The 24,140-nt window shown below is 40.8% G+C and overlaps 1 protein-coding gene across 7 annotated transcripts in view; it reads right to left on the minus strand.

Moving 5' to 3' along the window:
- The window catches only part of MAPK9 (mitogen-activated protein kinase 9), a 62,313-nt gene extending 39,233 nt beyond the window's left edge, over positions 1–23,080 (minus strand). For 2 of the 7 annotated variants that reach the window (XM_067032245.1, XM_059060566.2), the window contains exons 1-2: positions 22,971–23,080; positions 4,909–5,079 (exon numbers count right to left, since the gene is read on the minus strand). In XM_067032245.1, the coding sequence (XP_066888346.1) occupies positions 4,909–5,030 (122 nt within the window). In that variant the 5' untranslated portion in view covers positions 5,031–5,079; positions 22,971–23,080. Of the gene's footprint in view, positions 1–4,908; positions 5,080–21,899; positions 21,973–22,970 lie in introns of all 7 variants that reach the window. The other 5 variants (XM_059060564.2, XM_059060567.2, XM_067032243.1 and 2 more) reach the window with 5 other exon arrangements.
- Between the last annotated feature and the right edge of the window lie 1,060 nt (positions 23,081–24,140).

A 24,140-nucleotide genomic window follows, 5' to 3' on the forward strand; every position in this document is an offset into this window, starting at 1 on the left:
AAACAACTCAGAATTAGGAGTCAGAATATTTTATTTGGATCCCAGCTCCTTTTAATCCTGTATCTTTTAATACCTGCACTTTGGTTTACCTGCACACCTGTCCCTATATCTTTATCAAGCTCTAGTTTAAATAGATGATTAACAAGTTTTGTAAACCATGCATTATTGCTACTATGATATTTTACTTCTCAAAAATGTAAAAACACATGTATATTAGTTTCCTATTGTTGCTATAACAAATTAGCACAGATTTACTGATTTAAAACACAAATTTATTATCTTACAGTTCTGGAGTGAGTGTGTGTTTGTGCGCGCACGTGCGTGTGTGTCAATCAAACCAATCACACACTCCTTGGTTCGATCAGAGAGAAGGCTCTATTCCAAACATGAGCTGAGATTATCTGGAGTTCCACAGATAAGTCTCAAAAGATCAGGGATAGTGTCAGGACAGGGACAGAAGAGCAGGTTTCAGAGGAGACTCCAACCAGGAGATGCAGTGGGGACAAAAGTGATGGGCGTGGGAAAGAACCTGTCATATGTGCAGAGAAGGGACCATTGGCGATAAGAAGTTATCTAAAAGTTAGTGCTTGATGGTGGGTATACTCAAGCCCTTCCATCACTGATGAGGAAGAAAGAAGTCTGACTGGCACCATTCATAGTTTCTTGCTCTATCTACACAGCAGAACAAGGTAAAAGATCCTCTCCTTGAACCTCATATAAAAAGAACACTTTTCTTTTAAGGACCTTAAAGCATAATGCCAATATCAAGACTGCGCAAAACAAAGCCAGGAAAAAATCCTCTGAAGACATGTGGGAGAAGTATCAAGGGAAAAGTTTCTCTCTTGTCAGTCTGGGACTACCATTGCCTGCACCACCACGGCTGCAGTTCAGTGGGACCACGAAGCCTCAAGCCTAGAAGGAAGGTGAGGAGCAGTCACCCACCTTCCCGGCTGAGAGGAAGCCAGCACAGGCTCTGGTAGAAAGTAGCAGTAAAGTAAAAATGGAAACCCGGTCTCCAACCATCTAGGCCCAGTTCTCGTGACGGCACCTCGTCTAAAAGCCAAAAGAAAACATCCCAGAAGTCTAAGAATAATTTTCATAATTGCACAAACATTTATAAAAGAAAGTATCAATAATCTTAATCAAGTTAACTAACCCCTTTTCCATGCATCAGTAAAGTTAACCCAACTAAAAGGTTTTTATTTGGTAATGAATAACTGGCTTGGGTTACAAAGTTAAGTGAATAATTACATCAAAGATCACAAAATAAACTGTTAGCTGTGCAAGAGGCTCATTAAGAGCTATTTTAATCAGTTCAAAGACTTCTTTCTTGAGCAGAAAAGGGTGAAACCCAGTTTTTGATCCTTCCTTAAAATCAAAACTCAGGCTATGGAAATGGGGATTTGCAAGACGTGAAATTTAGGATGGTGTTAAAAGTTTAGCCTCTACATGTATGTGAGGTGAAAGTTGCTCCTACAAGTGTTAATAAAATTGTCATAAAATTATTTAAATGAAAATACTAAGAGTTAAGTGAAAGTACAGTTAAGATTATATCAATATATAACTTAAGTTACAAGAAAATGACAACATATTTTAATGCATAATATAACATGAAAATATTACATGTAATACTATAGTATCGGGGTTAAATATCCATTAAAAATGACAAATATCCTTAAGTTAAGGCAACTTTCAGTTTACATTTTTTTTCAAAAAAATTTTTATTAAGGGGAGATTCACATAAACATAAAATGAACCATTTTAAAGTGAACAATTCAGTAGCATTTAGCACATTCACAGTGTTGTACAATCACCACTTTAAGTAACCCCAAAAGATTTTCATGACCCCAAAAGGAAACTCCATACCCATTATGAAGTTGCTCCCCATTCCTCTCTCCCCTTTGCCCTTGTTACCACCAATCTGCATCTTTCTCTATGGATTTACCTACTTTGGATATTTCATATAAATGGACTCATATAATAATACTACCTTTTATGTTTGGCTTCTTTCACTTAGCATGTTTCTAAGGATCATCTATGTTGTAGCATATATCAGTGCTTCATTTTTTTTATGAATAATATTCCACGTATGTATATAACACAGCTTGTGTATCCATTCATTTATTGATGGACATTTGGGCTGTTTCCACCTTTTGGCTATTGAGAATAGTGCTGCTATGAACATTTGTATACAAGTCTTTTTTGAACATCTGTTTTTAATTCTTTGGGGAATATATCTAGGGGTATTTACTGGGTCATATAATAATTCTATTTTAACTTGTTGAGGAACCGTCAAACTGTTTTCCACAAGTGGCTGCACCACTTTACATTCTCACTGGCAATGTAAGAGGGTTGTAATCTCTTCACATCCCTGTCAACCTTTGTTATTTTCCATTTTGTTGATTATGGCCACCTAGTGGGTATGGAAGTACCTCATTGTGGTTTTGATTTGCATTTCCCAAATGACTAACAATAAGCATCTTTTCATGTGTTTATTGGCCATAAATCTTCTTGGGGGAAATGTCTATTTAAGTCCTTTGCCTGTTTGTTGTTGTTTTTTTTTAATTGGATATATATATATATATATATATATATACATATATATATATATATATATATACGTATAGCTGATTCACTTTGTTATACAGCAGAAACTAACACAACATTGTAAAGCAACTATACTCCAATTTAAAAAAAAAAAAGATGCTTTTACCTAAAAATAAATAAATAAATAAATTGGGTTGTTTGTCTGTTTGCTGTTGAGTTGTAGGAGTTCTTTATATTTTGAATATTAGACTCTTACCAGATACACAATTTGCAAATATTTTCCCATTCGTGGGTTGTTTTTTCACTCTCTTGACAGTGTTCTTTGAAACACAAAAATTTTTAATTTAGATAAAGTTCAATTTCTTCTTTTGTTGCTCATGCTTTTGGTGTCATTTCTAAGAATTCAAAATCATGAAGCTTCCCCCTTTGTTTTCTTCTAAGAGTTTTATGGTTTTAACTCTTATATTTAGGTCATCGATCAATTTTGAGTTAACCTTTTACATGATGTGAGGTAGGAGTCCAACTTCATTCTTTTGCATGTGGGTATCCAGTTGTCCCAGCACCATTTGTTGAAGAGACTGTTCTTTCCCCATTGAATAATCTTGGCACCCCTTTTTGAAAATCAACTGGCCACAGATGTATGGTTTTATTTCTGGACTCTTAGTCTTTTAATTCTTTAAAAATTCAGAACTTTCCATCCTATAATTCTACCACTGCTTTTACCAGAGGAGGTTTAGCTTATAACTGTTTATTTGGGAACTTTCATTTCAAAACTAGAATTTTTAAATGAAAAATATACACCATAATGAGTAATTTCATTATTAAACACTTCTTTAAAAAACAAAGATGGGTAGTATATGAAAACTGGAAATCAAAACTAATCTCTGAAAAACAGTATTTTGTAAAGTAGCATGTAATTTTATTGTCATTTACCATGCTGTAATGAAGTCATTAATTTTAACTGTGTAACCCTTGTAAAACTCTCCATTATACAATTGATTATTAATTTCTAGTCAAGCTCTTAATGTGGTTATTACATTAAATGTCCTTGATTTCAGTCTTGCTTAATTCCCTATGTCAAATTACTATCCAATTCCAAATAAGAGATGGGTTATAAATCAAAAGAATATTTTACTGTCTAGAACTTTTTATTAACATCAAAGTATCCTAACATGAACCATCCATTCATTTTAAAACTTTCCTGGCACACTGGATTTAAGTACCAATACAGCATGTTATCAATTGGAAGTTAAGATCACCACTATTTTAGATGCAAGCCAGGCATTCCTTCCAAACAGCTCCTTCCCCCTCATTAGTTTTTCTGGGAATCTCTGAACTACCATTTCGTCTCAGCTTCCAGGGCCTCTAACTACCTAAGCCGAAGAACACAACTAACTTCCCTGATCACATATCTCTACAACAGAGGATCAATTACTAACCACTGATACAGATTCTCTAAACTCAACATCTCTGATAAAAACATAAACTCTCCCACCAGACCATCCAAGAGTTCTCTTTTATCTTGAATCCCCTTTACCTACAAGCTGTAATCATTGGGTGTTTAGCTTTACCACAGTTCCTTTTAGATGCAAAGACAATCTTGTTTTTACTGACCAAAAAAAGAAGAAAAGATTTTGCCAAAAAACTAAGGGATAAAAAGCTTGGGAAGTGCTGATAACTGTAGTCTAGAAAACATGTGAAAAACTTTACCTTTAGCTGGCCAGTGATGTCGCGGCAGCTGACTGTCTTACCAAGCAAGAGACTAAGGTTCAGGGTCAGACCAACAGTTCTGACGTTCTGGGCTGGACACATAGTTGAAGTGAGACACCAAGGAAGAGACGGCCAGCCCAACCCCTCATACGGCATCCCTTCCTGGTTAATCCATGGGGTGATAATGACACTGACTGGCCTCATCCTGCCAATGAAGGGCAAGGCACTGCAATGACGGCGCCTAGAAATGAATAGGAGTGATTGGGAATAAAAGGGGGAGGGGGGAAAGGTGGCCAGGATGAAGAAATGAATAAAACTCCAAATTTCTGTTACAACTCACTGTCATACCTATTACTCTAATATCATAATGACAGGGGGAATGGAAAAGAAAAAAAAAGAGAAAAGAAACAAAGAAAAAAGAAAAATTGCTACCTATTTAAATTTATGCAGCATTCTAAGAATTTGAGCTTGTATCCTACAATCTGACTACATGTAACTAAAGCAAGAGGTTGATTCAATTTAGCTTATAAACCTATAGCAAAGAAAAGGGTATTTTTATCATCAGTGTTTCTAAATTCTGATGACTTAGATCTATTAAGTTTTTATTACAACAAAAACTCAGTCTACACTACTGAAACAGACCATACTTACCAGACAATTCCTTGGGCTCCAGAGCCAATTGGTTTCAACTGCTGGTAACGTTTTAGGACAGAGAAAGTTGAGTCTGCCACTTGTACACTGTAAAACTGACTATCACATTTACTGTCACTCATGATGTAGTGTCATATAATATTCCGAAGAGCTGGTACAGTCGTCAGATTCCTTGAAAGAGAGACAGAATGAACATGCATTCTTACTGAAATTACACATGCATAGCTCACTTAATAGTGTTTTAGATTTATTGGTATATAAGACAATGTGGCTGTAAGTTGGTAAACTCAGTTAGACCGAGTTCTGAACTTAAGCAACATGCAAAAAATGCAAAGACATTTTAATGGTACAAGATTATCATGAAAGGAAGGAATTCTGAGACCCTGCATGACCACATCTTAAGGGATTGGATTAGAAAATAACAACCTTTGGAGAAAAGAATTTGTACATTTTTATTAGCCATGACAAGACTACATCACTATGTGATTCTCATCAGCTTGCTTCCTGTGGGACCAGATTACGCCGTGCTGTCTCAACCAGAGATGAAGGCACTCTGGAGATGTTGCAAAATGAACATGTCTACAATTCATTCATGTAGAAAAACAAATGGACGAGTCTTCTGCTGCGTCCACAAATTCAGGTTAAAGTGACAAACCAGAAAGCAAGTCTGATGCCAAAGTGATTGTAAAAGTGGTAAGTTAAAGAACAACAGGGTGTTGGAGGCCTGGTGACACCTGTGTGTGCCGTGGATGCTCGTAGTGTGTTCCTACCTTGTGAGGTGGTCTGGAACTGGCCTACATTCCCCAAACCCTTCATTACTAGTGGGCTTCAATACAGACAGCCATAGACAGAGAACTCTGTCATAAGCTACAGTCAATAACATGGACACTATATTATCCACGAGGCATGAGTATAAACTGGCAGCCCCAGAGCAGCCTTTTTGTGGTTTAGACAGCAGGCTGAGATTCCTATGCTGCAGGAGCCTGTATGATTTTATACAGAAAACAAAGTAAACAGAAATCGGCAGGCAGCTATCTTTACTCCGTTCCCTGGCTCTTGTCTGATAATGTTTATTCAAAAGTTAGCAAGCTATTTATATTGGTCATTTCTTAAAAATTAAAAAGCCAACAATAAAATCATTTAGGTAAATATTCTACACTGTTTACAAACACAGAATTTAAATTTTATTTTACAGCTTCCCCAAATTCCTGCCTGTTTAACACCTAATATTTAATATCTACCCACTGAGTTTTTTGGAGTGATGATATGTGTTTCAACACAATGATGTCTAGGACTTCCATTAAACATGGAAATTGATTAACAACAAGACTGAACAAAGAATTTAAATCAAATGAATAGTTTCTCCAACTGACTGTTGCTTCATGTTTTATCATTCTCAGGGCAGTGGCTGAGGCACAGCTGGTAGTACCAGCAGCCATTTTGACCAGGAGCCATTGCACACTGGCTGGGGATTGTGTCTGGGAGGCCAGCATTGCACTAGATAAACTAACATACTGCTCACAACGACCGACAGGAATTATCAGCCCTGTGTTACACTGGAGTGATCCAAGGCTTAGTGAGCTGGCCAAGCCATGCTGCTGTGAGAAGGGGGTCCTAAGCTCTAGGAGGGGAGGCACAGGTCTGTCTTGTTCATGGTGGCACCCTGTACTCACAGGACAGGAAGACAGGGAGGGCCTGGCCCCTGGGACAGAGTGACCATTCAATATACGTCTGCTGATCTGACCCATAACACTGTAGCTAATGATTCCCTCACGATGCTGCTCTATTTTACTGACATCTGAAGGAGTATCCTTTTCTTAATTTATTTATAGTTTTTAAGAGGCTGAGACAATTCATCTCAACATTTATGGGGTACCTTTGTACAAGAAAGTGATAAATAATATAGAAGACATATATCAAGATCAAACAGGTATTGGTCTTGAAGCAGCACCTACGTCACTATTTGGGGAAGAAGTATGAGGAATGAGTCTATTATCTACATTGTAATATAAGTTATAAAGAAGTAAGGGCCATAAGCAAAACAGAAACAAAGCTGAAAGGCAAAAGAGGTCCTACCCACGAGCAGGGGTGCAGAAAACAAGAAGAGCTTCATGGAGGAGGTAGCATTTGCCCTGGATAGTTTTGCCAGAGACAGAGTAGAAGCACAGACTCAAACTGACTGTGCTCAGACATGGTGAATTGCTCAGCTTGACGAGTGGAGTAAAAATGCAAAGGATCAGAGACAGACCCAGCGAGAAGGCAGGAGCCACTACAACCTGCTATTTCTTGGCCATACTGTAATTCACCAGCAATGCTGGTCATTCATAAAGCATTTCTTGAGCACCACTGTGGACCAGGTCCTTTGCCGGAACAGCCAACATGCCTGACTTCTGCATTTCGAGCTTACAGAGAGCGTACACTGCGGGTACACTCAGAAGAGATCGGTTGCAAGGAGAGCCCTAAACCCAGAAGGATGGAGGTTTAGGGTGTGGGGATAAGAAGGAGCATGTGCAGAGAGCTGGAGGTGCCTTCTAAGCATGACAAATCATTTGAGATTTGATTCTGCTGGGTCATGGGGGGAAAAAACTGGAGAGAAAACAAGGCCAGATCACCCCAGGCCCTGGAAGCTCCTAGGAGCCATCTGGGCCTGGGCCTGAGGGCTGTGGAGCCATCAAAGCACGAGAGGCATGGGCTCACACTTGCTTTTCTGAGAGGTCATTCGGGAAGCTGAGATAGGGTTGGATTCAAATGGGCAGGACTCAAAACATGCAGACCTGACAAAAATGGCAGGATCGTGGCAGGTGTGGAAAAGAAGGAAATGCACGGCTTGGAGAAAGAATGTACATGACTTGTTGACCTGCAGGAGATGGGGAGAAACAAAGGTGAAACAGCTGGAGGTAAGCAGGAGATAGCTGAGTCGGAAAGTTCGGCTTTGGACAAGTTAAGTCTGAAGTGGCCAAGGGACAGTATGACAGGCCCAGGCTGCTGACCTGCTCCAGGATCCACTCCTCCCTTCATTTTAATAACAGAAGCCACCTTGTTCCAGCTGGACAATTCGCTACCCAACTAGAGATGACATCTGGCCACTTTCCTGGCAGCCAAGTGTGGCCAGATGACCAACCTTTAGCTAATGAGATGTGAGCAGAAGTGATGTATGCTACTCCCAGATCATTTTTTTAAACAGAAAGCTGCTTGCCTTTCAATCTATCTGTCTCCCTTGCTGTTGGCTGAGGGATCAGCAGTCATAGACCCAGAGATGGAAGTCACATGCTGAAGATGCTAGAGTCACCCACCAGCCAGAGTCTGGAATGACCTTGTGGCACTGAGCTGGCCCCTATTCTGGTCCACCTGCCCACATTGAGATTGGCACAAATTAATCTCAACCTTGTTGAACAATTCTGGAACTCTCTCTGCTACAGCTGTTGTAACCTGTACTCAGACTGGTACAGTATTAGGTTAGCTTTTGTGAATTTGGGGAGTACATTACATCATTAGGTCAATAATTAACATAATTTCATCTCAAGATTTTAAATAATTTTAAAATTAAAATAAGTTTCCCTTATTAGGCAGAAAAAAAAAAAATCACGTAAGACAGACTCTGTCAAAGCCACCTCCTCTGTCAAGCTTGGGCTTCATGGGCTTCATGAGAGCAAGAGAAAGAACCCCAAACCAAACTAAGAAAGCATGTGATTTAGCTATTAATGAAATCAACTCTCTCTTGAGATTGTATTTCAACAAAATGGACCTCAACCTGGTTTCAGAAGACAACTTACAAATTGAGAGGTGTTAAGAATTCTTCATGCCACCACATTACCAACACACTGAAGGTGCAGTCCCTGCCTTAACTTCCCTCACCAGAAGGTGCTGGTTCCTCACCTCGGTTCCCAGCAGTGGAACCCAGTGCCTACCGTGTTCACTGTCACTCGGCTTCTGCAGGTCTGCCTCTGCCTCCCTCCGCCAGGTCAGGAGCTCCTCAAAAGCAGGGAGGGCCTGTCTTCTCCCTCATATGACATTGTTCAATGCCCACCATTTTTCCACTGAAAAAACTCCTAGAAGAACACACTCTGCTCCTACAGACCTAAGTGTGGTGAGTGGGTGCCTCGAGGTTAGGAATCGGCAAGGCATTTGCTAAAGGCATCCGGCTCATGTCCACACTCTCCCCACTTACCATGCTGCTTCAATGAATGCTTATTTAATGAAATGCTCTAATCAAAAATCTCTATTTCTCCAAGACTGGAGACCTGTAAAATCTACCCGCTCTATAAATAAACATTGGGCAGGAGGAACATTCCTACCTGTTTAGAGCCTAGAGTAAGAAATGCTTTAAAATTTTTTTTCTCTAATTCTAGTATTCTAAATATAAGCAATTCACATACTATAAATATTAAATCTGATTAATTTTTCTAAATAGAAAAATTAGCTCTAACTACAGCTTTACATAGTTATAAAATTTTAAAGTGGGAAAGAACAGTGGAGAGCATACAGTCTGAGTCTTGTGGGGATGACAGGTACCATTTACTGAATTCTCCTAACAAACTCCTGATGGCCTCCTGTGTGCCAAGCATGAAGTAGTGGCTGTCAATGGAGTACTAATCGTACAGTCCCTTCCCTCAAACCACCAACTGCATAATTATCACACCACGTAGGAAGTGTCCTAGGGGAATGCACAGGCTGCATGGCAGAAGCCCAACAGAGTAGTGTCCAGAGGGCAGAGCGAGAGAACAAGTGGAATGTGTGAGCAAGAGATGGATGTAAAGGAAGCCTCCCTGGAGGAGGCAAGACCTGTGTGCAAGTCAAGTATCAACCTAGGTGTGACGAAACAGGTACTTTCACACATGATGGTGAGAACTATAAATTGGTAAAACATTTTTTGGAAGCAAAATAGGTAATACCTAAGAAAAATTTAAATGCACAAGACTCCTAACCTGGCAACTACAATTCTATATATGTATCTGACAAATACATGTGTACAAATACTCAAAGATATTTGTGCAAGGATGTTTGTAGCACTGCTTGTAACAGGCAAAAAACTAGAAATAACCTAAAAAGTACCCTTGGAATGACTGAATAAATTATGGCACAAAAGTATAATAAAGCCATTAAAAACAATGCAGGGACTTTATGTGTTGATATGGAAAGATGTCTAAGATATATAAGGAAATAAAGCAAGTTAAAGAAGAGTCCATACGGTAAATGCCAATGTATGGAAAAATACACACACACACGCACACACACACACACAATATGCTAGCAAGTGCAGAGAAACAGTGGGAAATGAGACTTTCATTCTTGCCATTATAACTTTCTGTATTTTTTTAAAAAACTATGCACATATTTCACATTTTAAAAACTAAACGAACACTTCTAAATGAAAAGCTGCAAAATGGTCACTCTGACACCTTTACAGAGAACGGATTTGAGGCAGATGAGACTGGAGGCAGGAAGGCAAGTGGGCTAGGCTCTGAGTACACAGTTATACACTTTCTCCTAACAGCCTGTGAGGTGTGTGGTACTGTCCTCACTCTGCAAATGAGGAAACAACTCAGAGACAGTAAGGAACTAGCCCAAATTCTCAGGTGGAAAGAGGCAGAGCCTGGATTTGAATTGAGGTGTACTTGACTACTATATCCATGTTTTTCCCAATATACTACTGTAATATCTCTAATTTTACTTAGAAAGTAAAGTGACTGTCCAAGGGCTGGTCAAGACCAGGCCAGAATAACGCAGATCTTCTCATCTCATCTTGTCTTCACCCCACTAAGACACTTTCTTCTGATGATGAAGATAATTCGGTGATCCACAGACTCAAACCTTTAATCACACTAATGTTTCAGAATACCCAGGACATTCAATATTTAAATTAACTGACTGCTGTGGTTAAAAGCAGATTTTCACAATCACCCTCTTTGTTTCAATGCTTGCTGCTGAAAGTTTTAATCAAATTGTTCTTTTTTCCTACTTCAATTCGTATTAAAAATAGCATAGCACAACAACTTAATCTTTCTTGGATAACCAAAAACTTCACAGCACCTCAGGGCCATTCTTCTGAACATCAGTTCTTAAGTTACAGTATATACTATGATACAGAATTTGGTTATTATGTCACTCACAGGGACGTGAGTGACTCCAGCAAGGATTCTTCCTGCCGGCCCCTTGTACCAGTCATCAGTCTCCCCATCTCCAGGCCCAATGCCCGATACTCAGTGTTGTGAGTAAAGGCCTCATTGCTCCCCAGACATACCAATAGTCAAAGTGCTCTCCCAGCCTCCATTCCTGATACCTCCAAACCACTGTATACATACCACATTAGAAAGATCTATCCACTTGAAAACCTTTACATGAATGCTTATAGCAGCTGTATTTGTAATAGTTCAAAGCTGGAAACAATCCAGATGTCCTTCAGTGGGTGGGTGGTTAAACAAATTGCTGTATGTCAATACCATGGACCATCACCCAGCAATAAAAATGATAGAAATACTGATATACATTACAACTTGGGTGGGTCATAGGGTATTATGAAATTTTAGTAATAATTTTTAGTGATAAGAGACAATTTCACAAGGTCCATAGGACATAATTCCATTTATACATTCTTGAAATGAAAATTCTCTATATTATAGAGATATAGAACAGGTTAGTGGTTGCCAGGGATTATGGATGGTGAGGGGCAAGGCAGGTGCTGTGGTTATAAAGGGGTAGTACAAGGGAGATCTTTGGGATGATGAAATAGTTCTGTATCTTGATGGCGATGGTGGTGATTATATGAACCTCCACATGTGGTAAATTGACACAGAACTGTACAAGCATTGTACCAATGCTATCTGCCTGATGCTGGTATTATAGTATAGTTACATAAATATACAACCATTGGTGGAAACTGGGTGAAGAGTGTACAGGACCTCTCTACTATTTTTGCAACCTCTTGTGAATCTATAATTATTTCAAAATAAGGAATTAAAAGAGATTTGTTGAAAATATGCAGTGATCATACTGTTCTCCTGTTTAAATTCCTTCAGTAGTGACCGACTGCCTTGACAGTAAAATTCTAATTCTTAGAACAGCAGAGGAGTTCTGCAGGGCCTCTGGCCCACTCTTCGGCACTATCAAACCACCTGGGAGCAGCAGACCCCAGCCACTGCATACCTCAGGTCTCTGCCTAAGCTGTCCCATCTGCCTGAAATGACTTCCCTCCCCCTTTTGCTCTCCTGGCCAAACTTCATCCTCCAAAATCTAGTGCAAGCACCTGCTTTTCCTGCAAGTTTTCCTCCATAGGTTTTCCTTTCAAACTGTGCAGGGCATGTCCCTTTTTTGGCACCACATCCTGTATTCATTTGCATTGCAAGTCTATCTCTACTTCTACCCTGTGAGCTCCTCAAGGGCAGAAAATGTGTCTGATCTATTTCTCAATCCTCTACTAAGTACACAGTGGGTGCCCAGGAAATATATGCTAAGGCAAAACTAAGCGGGAGAGTAAATGTGGTAAGGCAGCTCCATGCAATGGTTAAGATTAGGACTCTGGAGTCAGAGAGCAGTGGGTCTGCCATTTATCTGGTGAGTGAACTTGGGCAAGCAATTACACTCATGTGTAGAACAGGAATAATTGCAGAATCAGCCTCAGAGGACAACTAGCACAGTACCTAGCACAGGGCAAGGTCTCAACGTCAGCTGACCTTAGGACACCCATTCTACTTATCCCAACAAACGTCTGCATTCTGCAAATGTGAATTAAAATCTGGTAAGTGCAAAAGCTGATGACATGGTTAATACTGGTGAGCACCTCATTGAAAGACACAACAGACAGGAGGCAATGCACAGAATTTACTTTTCATTCTAGGGTGTGGTAGGCAGATGATGTTTCAGGAAGTTTTTGAATATTTTTTTAATACAGCAGGTTCTTATTAGTTATCTATTTTATATATATTAGTGTATATATGTCAATCCCAATCTCCCAGTTCATCCCACAACCATCACTCCCCCTCCCTGCTTTCCCCCCTTGGTGTCCATATATGTTCTCTACATCTGTGTCTCTATTTCTGTCTTGCAAACAGGTTCATCTGTACCATTTTTCTAGATTCCACTTATATGTGTTAATATATGATATTTGTTTTCCTCTTTCTGACTTACTTCACTCTGTATGACAGTTTCTACGTCCATCCATGTCTCTACAAATGACCCAGTTTCGTTCCTTCCATTGTATATATGTACCACATCTTCTTTATCCATTCATCTGTCAATGGGTATTTAGGTCACTTCAATGACCTGGTTATTGTAAATAGTGCTGCAATGAACATTGAGGTGCATGTGTCTTTTTGAATTATGGTTTTCTCTGGGTATATGCCCAGTAGTGGAACTTCTGGGTCATATGGTAATTCTATTTTCAGTTTTTTAAGGAACCTCCATACTGTTCTCCATAGCAGCTGTATCAATTTACATTCCCATCAACAGTGCAAGAGGGTTCCCTTTTCTCCACACCCTCTCCAGCATTTGTTGCTTGTAAATTTTCTGATGATGCCCATTCTAACCAGTGTGAGGTGATACCTCATTGTAGTATTGATCTGCATTTCTCTAATAATTAGTGATGTTGAGCAGCTTTTCATGTACTTGCTGGCAACCTGTATATCTACTTTGGAGAAATGTCTACTTAGGTCCTCTGCCAATTTTTTGATTGTGTTGCTTGTTTTTTTAATATTGAGTTCATGAGCTATTTATATATTTTGGAGAATAATCCTTTGTTGATTCGTTTGCAAATATTTTCTGAGGGTTGTCTTTTTGTCTTGTTTATAGTTTCCTTTGCTGTGCAAAAGCTTTTAAGTTTCATTAGGTCCCATTTGTTTATTTTTGTTTTTATTTCCATTAATCTAGGAGGTTGGTCAAAAAAGATCTTGCTGTGATTTAAGTCAAAGAGTATTCTGCCTATGTTTTCCTCTAAGAGTTTCATAGTGTCTGGTCTTACATTTAGGTCTTTAATCCATTTTGAGTTTATTTTTCTGTATGGTGTTAGGGGGTGTTCTAATTTCATTCTTTTACATGTAGCTGTCCAGTTTGCCCAGAACCACTTATTGAACGGGCTGCCTTTTCTCCATTGTATATTCTTGCCTCCTTTATCAAAAATAGGTGACCATATGTGCATGGGTTTATCTCTGGGCTTTCTATCCTGTTCCATTGATCTATATTTCTGTTTTTGTGCCAGTACCATACCATCTTGATTACTGTAGCTTTGTAGTATAGTCTGAAGTCAGGGAGCCTGATTCCTCCAGCTCCGTTTTTCCTTCTCAAGATTGCTTTGGCTATTCAGGGTCTTTTGTGTTTCCATACAAATTGTGAAATTTTTTGTTCTAGTTCTGTGAAAAATGCCAGTGGTAGTTTGATAGGGATTGCATTGAATCTGTAGATTGCTTTGGGTAGCATAGTCATTTTCACAATATTGATTCTTCCCATCCAAGAACATGGTATATCTCTCCATTTGTTTGTGTCATCTTTGATTTCTTTCATCAGCGTTTTACAGTTTTCTGACTACAGGTCTTTTACCTCCTTAGGTAGGTTTATTCCTAGGTATTTTACTCTTTTTGTTGCAATGGAGAATGGGACTATTTCCTTAATTTCTTTCTGATCTTTCATTGTTAGTGTATAGGAATGCAAGAGATTTCTGTGCATTAATTTTGTATCCTGCAACTTTACCAAATTCATTGATTAGCTCTAGTAGTTTTCTGGTGGCATCCTTAGGATTCTCTACATTTAGTATCATGTCATCTGCAAACAATGACAGTTTTACTTCTTTTCCCATTTGTATTCCTTTTATTTCTTTTTCTTCTCTGACGGCCGTGGCTAGGACTTCTAAAACTATGTTGAATAAAAGTGGCGAGAGTGGATATCCTTGTCTTGTTCCTGATCTTAGAGGAAATGCTTTCAGTTTTTCACCATTGAGAATGATGGTTGCTGTGGGTTTGTCCCATACGGCCTTTGTTATGCTGAGGTAGGTTCCCTCTACGCCCACTTTCTGGAGAGTTTTTTATAATAAGTCGGTGTTGAATTTTGTCAAAAGCTTTCTCTGCATCTATTGAGATGATCATATGGTTTTTATTCTTTAATTTGTTAATATAGTGTATCACATTGATTGATTTGCATACATTGAAGAATCCTTGCATCCCTGGGATAAATCCCACTTGATCATGGTGTATGATCCTTTTAACTGATGTTGGATTCTGTTTGCTAGTATTTTGTTGAGGATTTTTGCATCTATATTCATCAGTGATATTGGTCTGTAATTTTTTTTTTTTTGTAGTACCTTAGTCTACTTTTGGTATCAGGATCATGGTGGCCTCATAGAATGAGTTTGGGAGTGCTCCTTCCTCTGCATTTTTGGGGAAGAGTTTGAGAAGGATGGGTGTTAGCTCTTCTCTAAATGTTTGATAGAATTCACCTGTGAAGCCATCTAGTCCTGGACTTTTGTTTGTTGGAAGATTTTTAATCACAGTTTCAATTTCATTACTTGTGATTGGTCTGTTCATATTGTCTATTTCTTCCTGCTTCAGTCTTGGAAGGTTATACCTTTTAAGAATTTGTCCACTACTTCCAGGTTGTCCATTTTATTGGCGTAGAGTTCCTTGTAGTAGTCTCTTATGAGGCTTTGTATTTCTGCGATGTCTGTTTTAACTTCTTTTTCATTTCTAATTTTATTGATTTCAGTCCTCTCCCTCTTTTTCTTGATGACTCTGGCTAAAGGTTTATCAATTTTTTTTATCTTCTCAAAGAACCAGCATTTAGTTTCACTGATTTTTTGCAACTGTTTTCTTCATTTCTATTTCATTTATTTTTGCTTTGATTTTTATGATTTCTTTCCTTCTACTAACTTTGGATTCTGTTTCTTCTTCTTTCTCTAATTGCTTTAGGTGTAAGGTTAAGTTGTTTATTTGAGATGTTTCTTGTTTCTTGAGGTAGGATTGTATTGGTATAAACTTCCCTCTTAGAACTGCTTTTGCTGCATCCCATAGGTTTTGGATCATCGTGTTTTTGTTGTCATTTGTTTCTAGGTATATTTCAATTTCCTCTTTGATTTCTTCAGTTATCTCTTGGTTATTTAGTAACGTATTGTTTAGGCTCCATGTGTTTGTGTTTTTTTACATTTTTTTCCCTGTAATTTATTTCTAATCTCATAGCGTTGTGGTCAGAAAAGATGCTTGATATGATTTCAGTTTTTTAAATTTACCAAGGCTTGATTTGTGACCCAATATGTGATCTATCCTGAAGAATGTTCCGTGTGCACTTGAGAAGAAGTGTAATCTGCTGTTTTAAATGGAATGTCTTATAAATATAAATTAAATCTATCTGGTCTATTGTGTCATTTAAAGCTTGTGTTTCCGTATTTTCTGTCTGGATGATCTGCCCATTGGTGTAAGTGAGGTGCTAAAGGCCCCCACTATTATTGTCTTACTGTCGATTTCCTCTTTTATAGCTGTTAGCATTTGCCTTTTGTATTGAGGTGCTCCTATGTTGGGTGTATATATATTTATAACTGTTATATCTTCTTGGATTGATCCCTTGATCATTATGTAGTGTCCTTCCTTGGCTCTTATAACATGCTTCATTTTAAAGTCTATTTTATCTGATATGAGTATTGCTACTCCAGCTTTCTTTTTCCATTTGCATGGAACATCTTTTTCCATCCCCTCACTTTCAGTCTGTATGTGTCCCTAGGTCTGAAGTGGGTCTCTTGTAGACAGCATACATATGGGTCTTGTTTTTGTATCCATTCAGCGAGCCTGTGTCTTTTGGTTGGAGCATTTAATCCATTCACATTTTAGGTAATTATCAATATGTATGCTCCTATTACCATTTTCTTAACCGTTTGGGGTTTGTTTTTGTAGGTTCTTTTCTTATCTTGTGTTTCCCACTTAGAGAAGTTCCTTTAGCATCTGTTACAACGCTGGTCTGGTGGTGCTGAATTCTCTTAGCTTTTGCTTGTCTGTAAAGCTTTTCATTTCTCCATCAAATCTGAATGATATCCTTGCTGGGTAGAGTAATCTTGGTTGTAGGTTCTTCCCTTTCATCACTTTAAATATATTGTGCCACTCCCTTCTGGCTTGTAGAGTTTCTGCTGAGAAATCAGCTGTTAACCTCATGGGAGTTCCTTTGTATGTTATTTGTCGTTTTTTCCTTGTTGCTTTTAATAATTTTTCTTTGTCTTTAATTTTTGTCAATTTGATTACTATGTGTCTCGGTGTGTTTCTCCTTGGGTTTACCCTGCCTGGGACTCTCTGCACTTCCTGGACTTGGAGGCCTATTTCCTTTCCCATGTTCGGTAAGTTTTTGACTATAATCTCTTCAAATATTTTCTCAGGTCCTTCTGGGACCCCTATAATGTGAATGTTGGTGCGTTTAATGTTGTCCCAGAGGTCTCTTAGGCTGTCTTCATTTCTTTTCATTCTCTTTTCTTTATTCTGTTCTGCGGCAGTGAATTCCATCATTCTGTCTTTCAGGTCACCAATCCATTCTACTGCCTTAGTTATTCTGCTATTGATTCCTTCTAGTGTATTTTTCATTTCACTTCTTGTATTGTTCATCTGTTTGTTTGTTCTTTAATTCTTCAAGGTGTTTGCTCTTTAATTCTTCTAGGTCTTTGTTAAACATTTCTTGCATCTTCTCAATCTTTGCCTCCATTCTTTTTCAGAGGTACTGGGTCATCTTCACTATCATTATTCTGATTTCTTTTTCTGGAAGGTTGCCTATCTCCACTTCACTTAGTTGTTTTTCTGGGGTTTTACCTTGTTCCTTCACCTGGTACACAGTCCTCTGCTTTTTCATTTTGTCTGTCTTTCTGTGAATGTGGTTTATGCTCCACAGGCTGCAGGACTGTAGTTCTTCTTGCTTCTGCTGTCTGCCCTCTGGTGGATGAGGTTATCTAAGAGGCCTGTGCAAGCTTCCTGATGGGAGGGACTGGTGGTGGGTAGAGCTGGGTGTTTCCCTGGTGGGCAGAGCTCAGTATAACTTTAATCTGCTTGATGGGTGGGGCTGAGTTCCCTCCCTGTTGGTTGTTTGGCCTGCGGCAACCCACCACTGGAGCCAACAGGCTTGAACTTTCGCTGCCAGTGTCCTTGTCCCTGTGGTGAGCCAAAGCTGCTCACCGCCTCTGCAGAAGACCCTCCAACACTAGCAGGTAGGTCTGGTTCAGTCTGCTATAGGATCATTGCTTCTTCCCCCTGGGTCTTGATATGCACACACTACTTTGTGTGTGTCCTCCAAGAGTGGAGTCTCTGTTTCCTCCAGTCCTGTTAAGTGCTGCAATCAAATCCCAGTAGCCTTCAAAGTCTGATCCTCTGGGAATTACTCCTCCTGTTGCCAGACCACCAGGTTGGAAAGCCGGATGTTGGGCTCAGAATCTTCACTCTTGTGGGTGGACTTCTGTGGTATAATTGTTCCCCAGTTTGTGAGTCACCCACCCAGCAGTTATGGGATTTGATTTTATTGTGATTGCACCCCTCCTACCACCTCACTGTGGCTTCTCCTTTGTCTTTGGATGTGGGGTATCTTTTTTGGTGAGTTCCACTGTCTTCCTATCAATGACTGTTCAGCAGTTAGTTGTGATCCCAGTGCTCTTGCTAGAGGGAGTGAGCGCACGTCCTTCTACTCTGCCATCTTCTCAGGAAATTTTTAGAAGACACCCACTTTCCAACATATAATAGTAGTTATGTTTCTGAGAGTTAAGAATTGGAAAAATGGATTTGATTCTAGAATCAGAGCTGGGGGATTTACTACCTGGGTTGCACCCTCATGCCTAGATATGCTGAAATCAAACTAGTACCAGCATCAGTTTAGATATGCAATAATTAAATAGTCAAACAAATTAAATCATTTACAGTTCTGTAGAAATACATGTGTGTGTATGTTTATGTGTGTGTATATATATATATTTCTTTTCTAAGGAAAAGGAGTTTTTAAAAAGCAATCATTCTTAATTATTCTTTGTCTTAAAATCATTGTAGGGGAGTGGAGATATGTTTTTTAAACAAATTTTTCTAAAAAAACAATATGTTTTTAAAATAAATCCCCAAGTTCTTCCTACACTGGCCTATGGAAAGACACACTAACAGGTGGTTTTCACACTGTTCATTCTCCTAATAGCCAAATAATTCAGTTATAGAAATATTCAAATAACAACTTCACAACAGGCAAGAACCCATTTAACATAATGAGAGTTAATATTAATGCCTCTCTTTTAAGGGGAAAAAAACCTGCCTCATTTGTAATCCATATATCCTTAGAATCTATTTTTACTATTCCTGAAATGTTTCAGAGTATGTAGTCTTTGCTTAAGAAAGGTTCTAAGGTAAAATTAGCTGGGGAGAAAAAAGGAGTAGAATACTTTATAGAATCCAAAAACAACAAAAGAACCAAGAAACCAAATGACATTAAATAAAATCAAATTTGTTGAATTTCACCTTCAAATGTTTAGTAAATTTCCTTAGCTGTAAGGAATTCCTATGCTAAAATGGAGACAATTCTTCCTCATTATTTTTATATCTATTAATTTACACCCCAACATTTTCCAAAGAGGATTTGAGGCACCTTTTAACAATATTTTAACTGGCAATCCAAAGGCCAATATAAAATGTGAAAAGATCCAGTCCTTTCTAAAAAATGAGTTCTTGCTGGGCAAAAGATATACAAACTTGTCCCCGAAATAATATGCCCTCTTAATGAATCAATGGGTCAATGGGTCTAGGCACTGAGCATCAACAGCGGCTAACTAACATCATAGTGTGAGCCAACCAGGACTACTTGCCTCTAGAGGAAGCATGCACCCCCCTAGGAAGGCACCCTGGATCCGACCAAACCTCGCCTAGATCCAACTCCAACTTTTCAAGAAATACAGAGAAACACAAGAAATTACATTGGAGAGGTACAATCAGTAAAATCCCAATAATGGAAAAGCTATTGCTTAAACAAATAAACTACAAGGAAAAGAAAAAAATAAATACAGGGGAATCTACAGATTAAAAGAAATTTAAAAGACATATCAACTTATCACAATGTATGGACCTTATCTGAATCCTGATTCCAATGAAGAAACTATTAATGAAACTATAAAATTTATGAGACAACTAGAAATTTGAATGCTGACTGGCTATTTGATGATATTAAGGAATATTGCTTTTCAAAGTTTAAAAGAATCCTTATCTTTTAGAACATAAACTGAAAAATTCATGGATGAAATGACATCATAGTTAGGATTTGCTTGAAAATAATAGGTGGGGTGAGGTGTATGGATGGGATTAAGAACGAACAAGATTGGCCATGAGTTGGTAATTGTTAAAGCCAGATACTACTCTGTCTACTTCCGTATATGTTTGAAATTCCTCATAATAAGCAGTTAAAATAAAGACTGATGTTGAAACTAGTTCATACAATCACAGAAGGCCAAATACAAATTTAATTTTCCTTAATTCTTAAGGAAAATTATGTAAAAATGCCACCTTCTTAACCAAGTATAACTACATATTTAGATTAGAAATAGCTGCCTTACTGCCAAATCAATAGTGTTAAGAAAAAAATGTGGTTTTGTTTTACCTTATGCATCATGAAATAAATTGGTTTACTCACTGTTAATTGCTTCATCTGGCACTTTTCTCTATCCAGAAAATTAAGAAATTTTATTTTAAATAGACAAATTGAGGTGTATCCTCTAACATTTATTTAGGGCGGCCAAATAAACACATTTAAATCTGTCCACAAATTATTTAAAGTGGCATCCTGAAAATTAAATCCTCAGGAGTGGATTCTCCTCAGGAGCCTCAGGAGAATCAAAACTCTTCAGAGAAGACTGCCAAAATAGTATTATTTTTAACCCTGCAGAATTCTTTTGAAGGGAAAAAAAAAAAAGGGTTAAATGAAGGGAAACATTATCTAAATTGGATGTTGTTCTTCCAGAAGAAATGAAGAGCCAGAAGAGAATACCCAGAGCGGAGGGACCCAGGAAAGAATGCTGATCTGCGGGAGACCTGGGTTCAAATTTCACTTTCCAGCTGCTTGCTATGAAACAAGACTGCTGAAACTCTAGGAGCCTCTGTTTCCTCCTCTGCAGAAATGGGCTTCATAGCTGCTATCACAGAGCTCCAGTGACAATTAAGTGAGAGTACCTGGACAAATAGGGCCTAGCTCCTCTGGCCTTGGGCTACCTTTCCAGCTCATTGCAACTCTTCCCTCCTGTACAATTTGCACTGGAGGTTGACAATCCTTCAACAAAGCTGAATGAGTTCTGTATTTTGCTTGGTTCACAGCATTTAAAACATTTTAAAATTAGCTACTGCCAACATTTCAAAATCAAGAGAGTGTAGGTACAAATGTCGAGTTCTGACTTCTTTCTAAAAATTGCTGGGTGAGCTGGGTCTGGTTCTCCAGGGTCCCCACTACTCCAAGCTCTCTTACACCTGGCCCAACAGGCTGATTTTGACCCCACATTGGGCTAAAGTTCTTCCTTCACCCTGCCCTTTCCCACTTCTTGCCTCCCCCACCTGACAAGTTTCTCATCACCATTCAAGGCTCAACTACAGCACCACCCATCACCTCCTCCAAGTTTCCATGGCACAGCCCCCTCTACAGCCAGCTGTCCTAATACTGTCTACATGTCTGCCTTCCCTGCTGGGCTCTTGGGCTCTCTGGAGGAAGGGACACTGTTGCTATTGCCTTTGTGTCCCCAGGGCCGAGCAGAAAGCCTGACCTAGATAATGTAGAATCAGTAAATGTCTCCTGAATGTGTGGAAGGAAGTTACAGCTAAAACATTATAAAAATGTAAGATTTTATATCACAGCTTGTTCTGACAGTTACCAAATAAAGGGGTCAAGGACATTAAAATGTTTCACAAAATGAAAGCAAGCTTCCATCTGCATACTAGTTTCACAAGTTAGTAGGAAGTCACTAAACAAACATAAAGGAGAAGCAAAGGGCGGGCAGGGTCATTCATTCATTCACTGTACTGATATTACTGAGTACTTACTGTGTGCTTTCTAAGCACTGGGGATAAAGCAGTGGACAAATCAGACAACTACCTGTTTTCATAAAGCTACATCCTAGTGGGAGAGACAGAAAATAAACAGGCAAATCAATAGAAGAGTTTCAAACCAGATACTAGGAAGAAAATTAAACAACATAATGAGAAAAGAATTACTAAGGAAAGAAAGAGGGTGGTCAAGGAAGGTATTGTGTAAAGTGAGACATCTGACCAGAAGAAGAACCAGAAGGAGCCAGCTGTGCAAAGATCCGGGAGACAAATCCAATCACTGGACACAGCAAGTGCAAAGGTCCTGAGGTAAACAGGGCTGAACGTTCAAGGCAAGTAAGGTGGGTGGGACAGGAGAACGGTGCTCTGGGTTAGGGGGAGTGGTGGGGGGTTGGCGGGGTGGGTTGGGCAGGGCCCACTCTGGAGTTGCTGGGCACTGAGTGTGCAATGACAAGGCACTGGAGCAGCGTGAGTATGGGGGACTCTGGGAGGATAGGGAGGGGGTTCCTGCCACACTCAAACCAGCAAGGGGCAGTATGCCGCCCAAATTTTCACAAATGTGCACTGGGCTCCTGCCCAGGCGCTTTCACACACATTCATATAGCCTGACAACAACACTGTCCCAAAGGGCAGACATTTCTCCCACTTTGCTGAGGGGAAAACCGAGGAACATCAAGTGTCAGTGCCTTTGCTAAGGTTGCAGGAACCAAATCCCAGGCTTCTGAGCATCCCGGAGCAGGTGTGCTGCTGTGTGCCAAACAATCGGGAGAGGGGAGCGCCCACAGACCCTACGATAGGTCTGCCAAGGTCGGACTAGGGAGTGGGCCCTCAGCTTTGGGGTGCTGACAGCCGGGCGGGAAGGGGTGACTGCGGCAGCCTGGGGGACGAGGGGCTGCGGCCGGGGTCACCAGCACTCCGCAGACCCCGGTCAGCCCCACAGAACCCTGTCCGCCAGCCCCGCGCCCCCCTTTCCCCGCGGATCCTGGCCGCGCGGCCCTCCCACCGTCCCTCCCCAGCGAGGCTCGGCCCGAGAGTCCCCACTGGGCCTAACCCACCCGCCGGGCTCACCTCGCCTCCCCGCCGCCGCGCCAAGAGGTGAAGGCAGGCGGGCGGACTGGCGGCGCTGGCGGCTCGCGGGTCCGCTGCCCCCGGCTCGGCCGGCCGCCCCGCCCCGCTCTGCTCCGCTCCGCCCCGCCGCCGTCGCCGCTGCCGCCGCCGCCGCCGCCGCAGTGGGTGTGAGGGGCGCGGGAGCGCTTAGATCCCTTCCGGTCTGGCTCCCTTCTCCTCCGCCGCCGCCGCCGCAGCGGCGCCCGGCCTGACTGACCCGCGCGCCGACCAATCAGCGCGCGGTAAGCCGGGCTGGTGCAGCCAATCGTGCGCGGGGTGGTGGGGGCGAACTACTGCCGGGCGGCTCGGGTCGGGCGGCTCGGGCTGGGCGGCGGGCGGAGCTAGGGTCCTCAGTGCGGGCGGGAGCGGCGCTCAAAGGGTGCGCAGCGGATCGGATCCGCGCCTTATAGACGCAGGCACTGTTCGGCGCGCTAGCTGAGCTTGTTACCCCTACAGGGGCCCACGGCGCAGCGGCAGAACACGGAGCCGGGAGACGGTGGAGAGGGCGGGCTGGCGGGACCGAAAGCCGGGCCATTGGGCTGCAGGTGCAGACTGGCAGCGGCGAGTCGGCCTGGAGGGAGACGGAGCCGGCCCATTTGGGAGAGCCCGGGGTGAGGGTGAGGGCCAGGGCCAGGGGAAGCTGGGGCCTTGGCGTCCAGGACCGGGAGGCGGAGGCGGCGAGGGAGTGGGGACGAGAGGAGAGGACCTTGGATTCCTCTGCTCACTGTGAACGAGTTTGTAGGGGTGCTTCCAGAAGTCGGGGACGGAGATGCGAGGCAATGGCCATGTGCAAGTATCCTCGGCAGGTCAGCGACAGGGCAGGAGAGGACAGGCTGGTGCGCCTGGGGCAGAGTTCAAACTTCTGTCTCAGAGGAGAATGACAGAGTCGTAAATGGAGGGAAGGGAGTGCAGTGCTGAGGGCCCCTAGGACCTGGGGTTTGTTGACACTGACCTTTTTTTCCCCCTTATCCTGATCACTTATTTATTTTTTAAGCATCTTTTTTGGAGTATAATTGCTTTACAATGTTGTGTTAGTTTCTGCTGTATAACAAATTGAATGGAATCTTTAAAAAAATGGTTCTGATGAACCTAGGGGCAGGACAGGAATAAAGACGCAGTTGTAGAGAATGG

This window comes from Kogia breviceps, chromosome 4, assembly GCF_026419965.1.
Source record: "Kogia breviceps isolate mKogBre1 chromosome 4, mKogBre1 haplotype 1, whole genome shotgun sequence".
Taxonomy (NCBI): Eukaryota; Metazoa; Chordata; class Mammalia; order Artiodactyla; family Physeteridae; genus Kogia; species Kogia breviceps.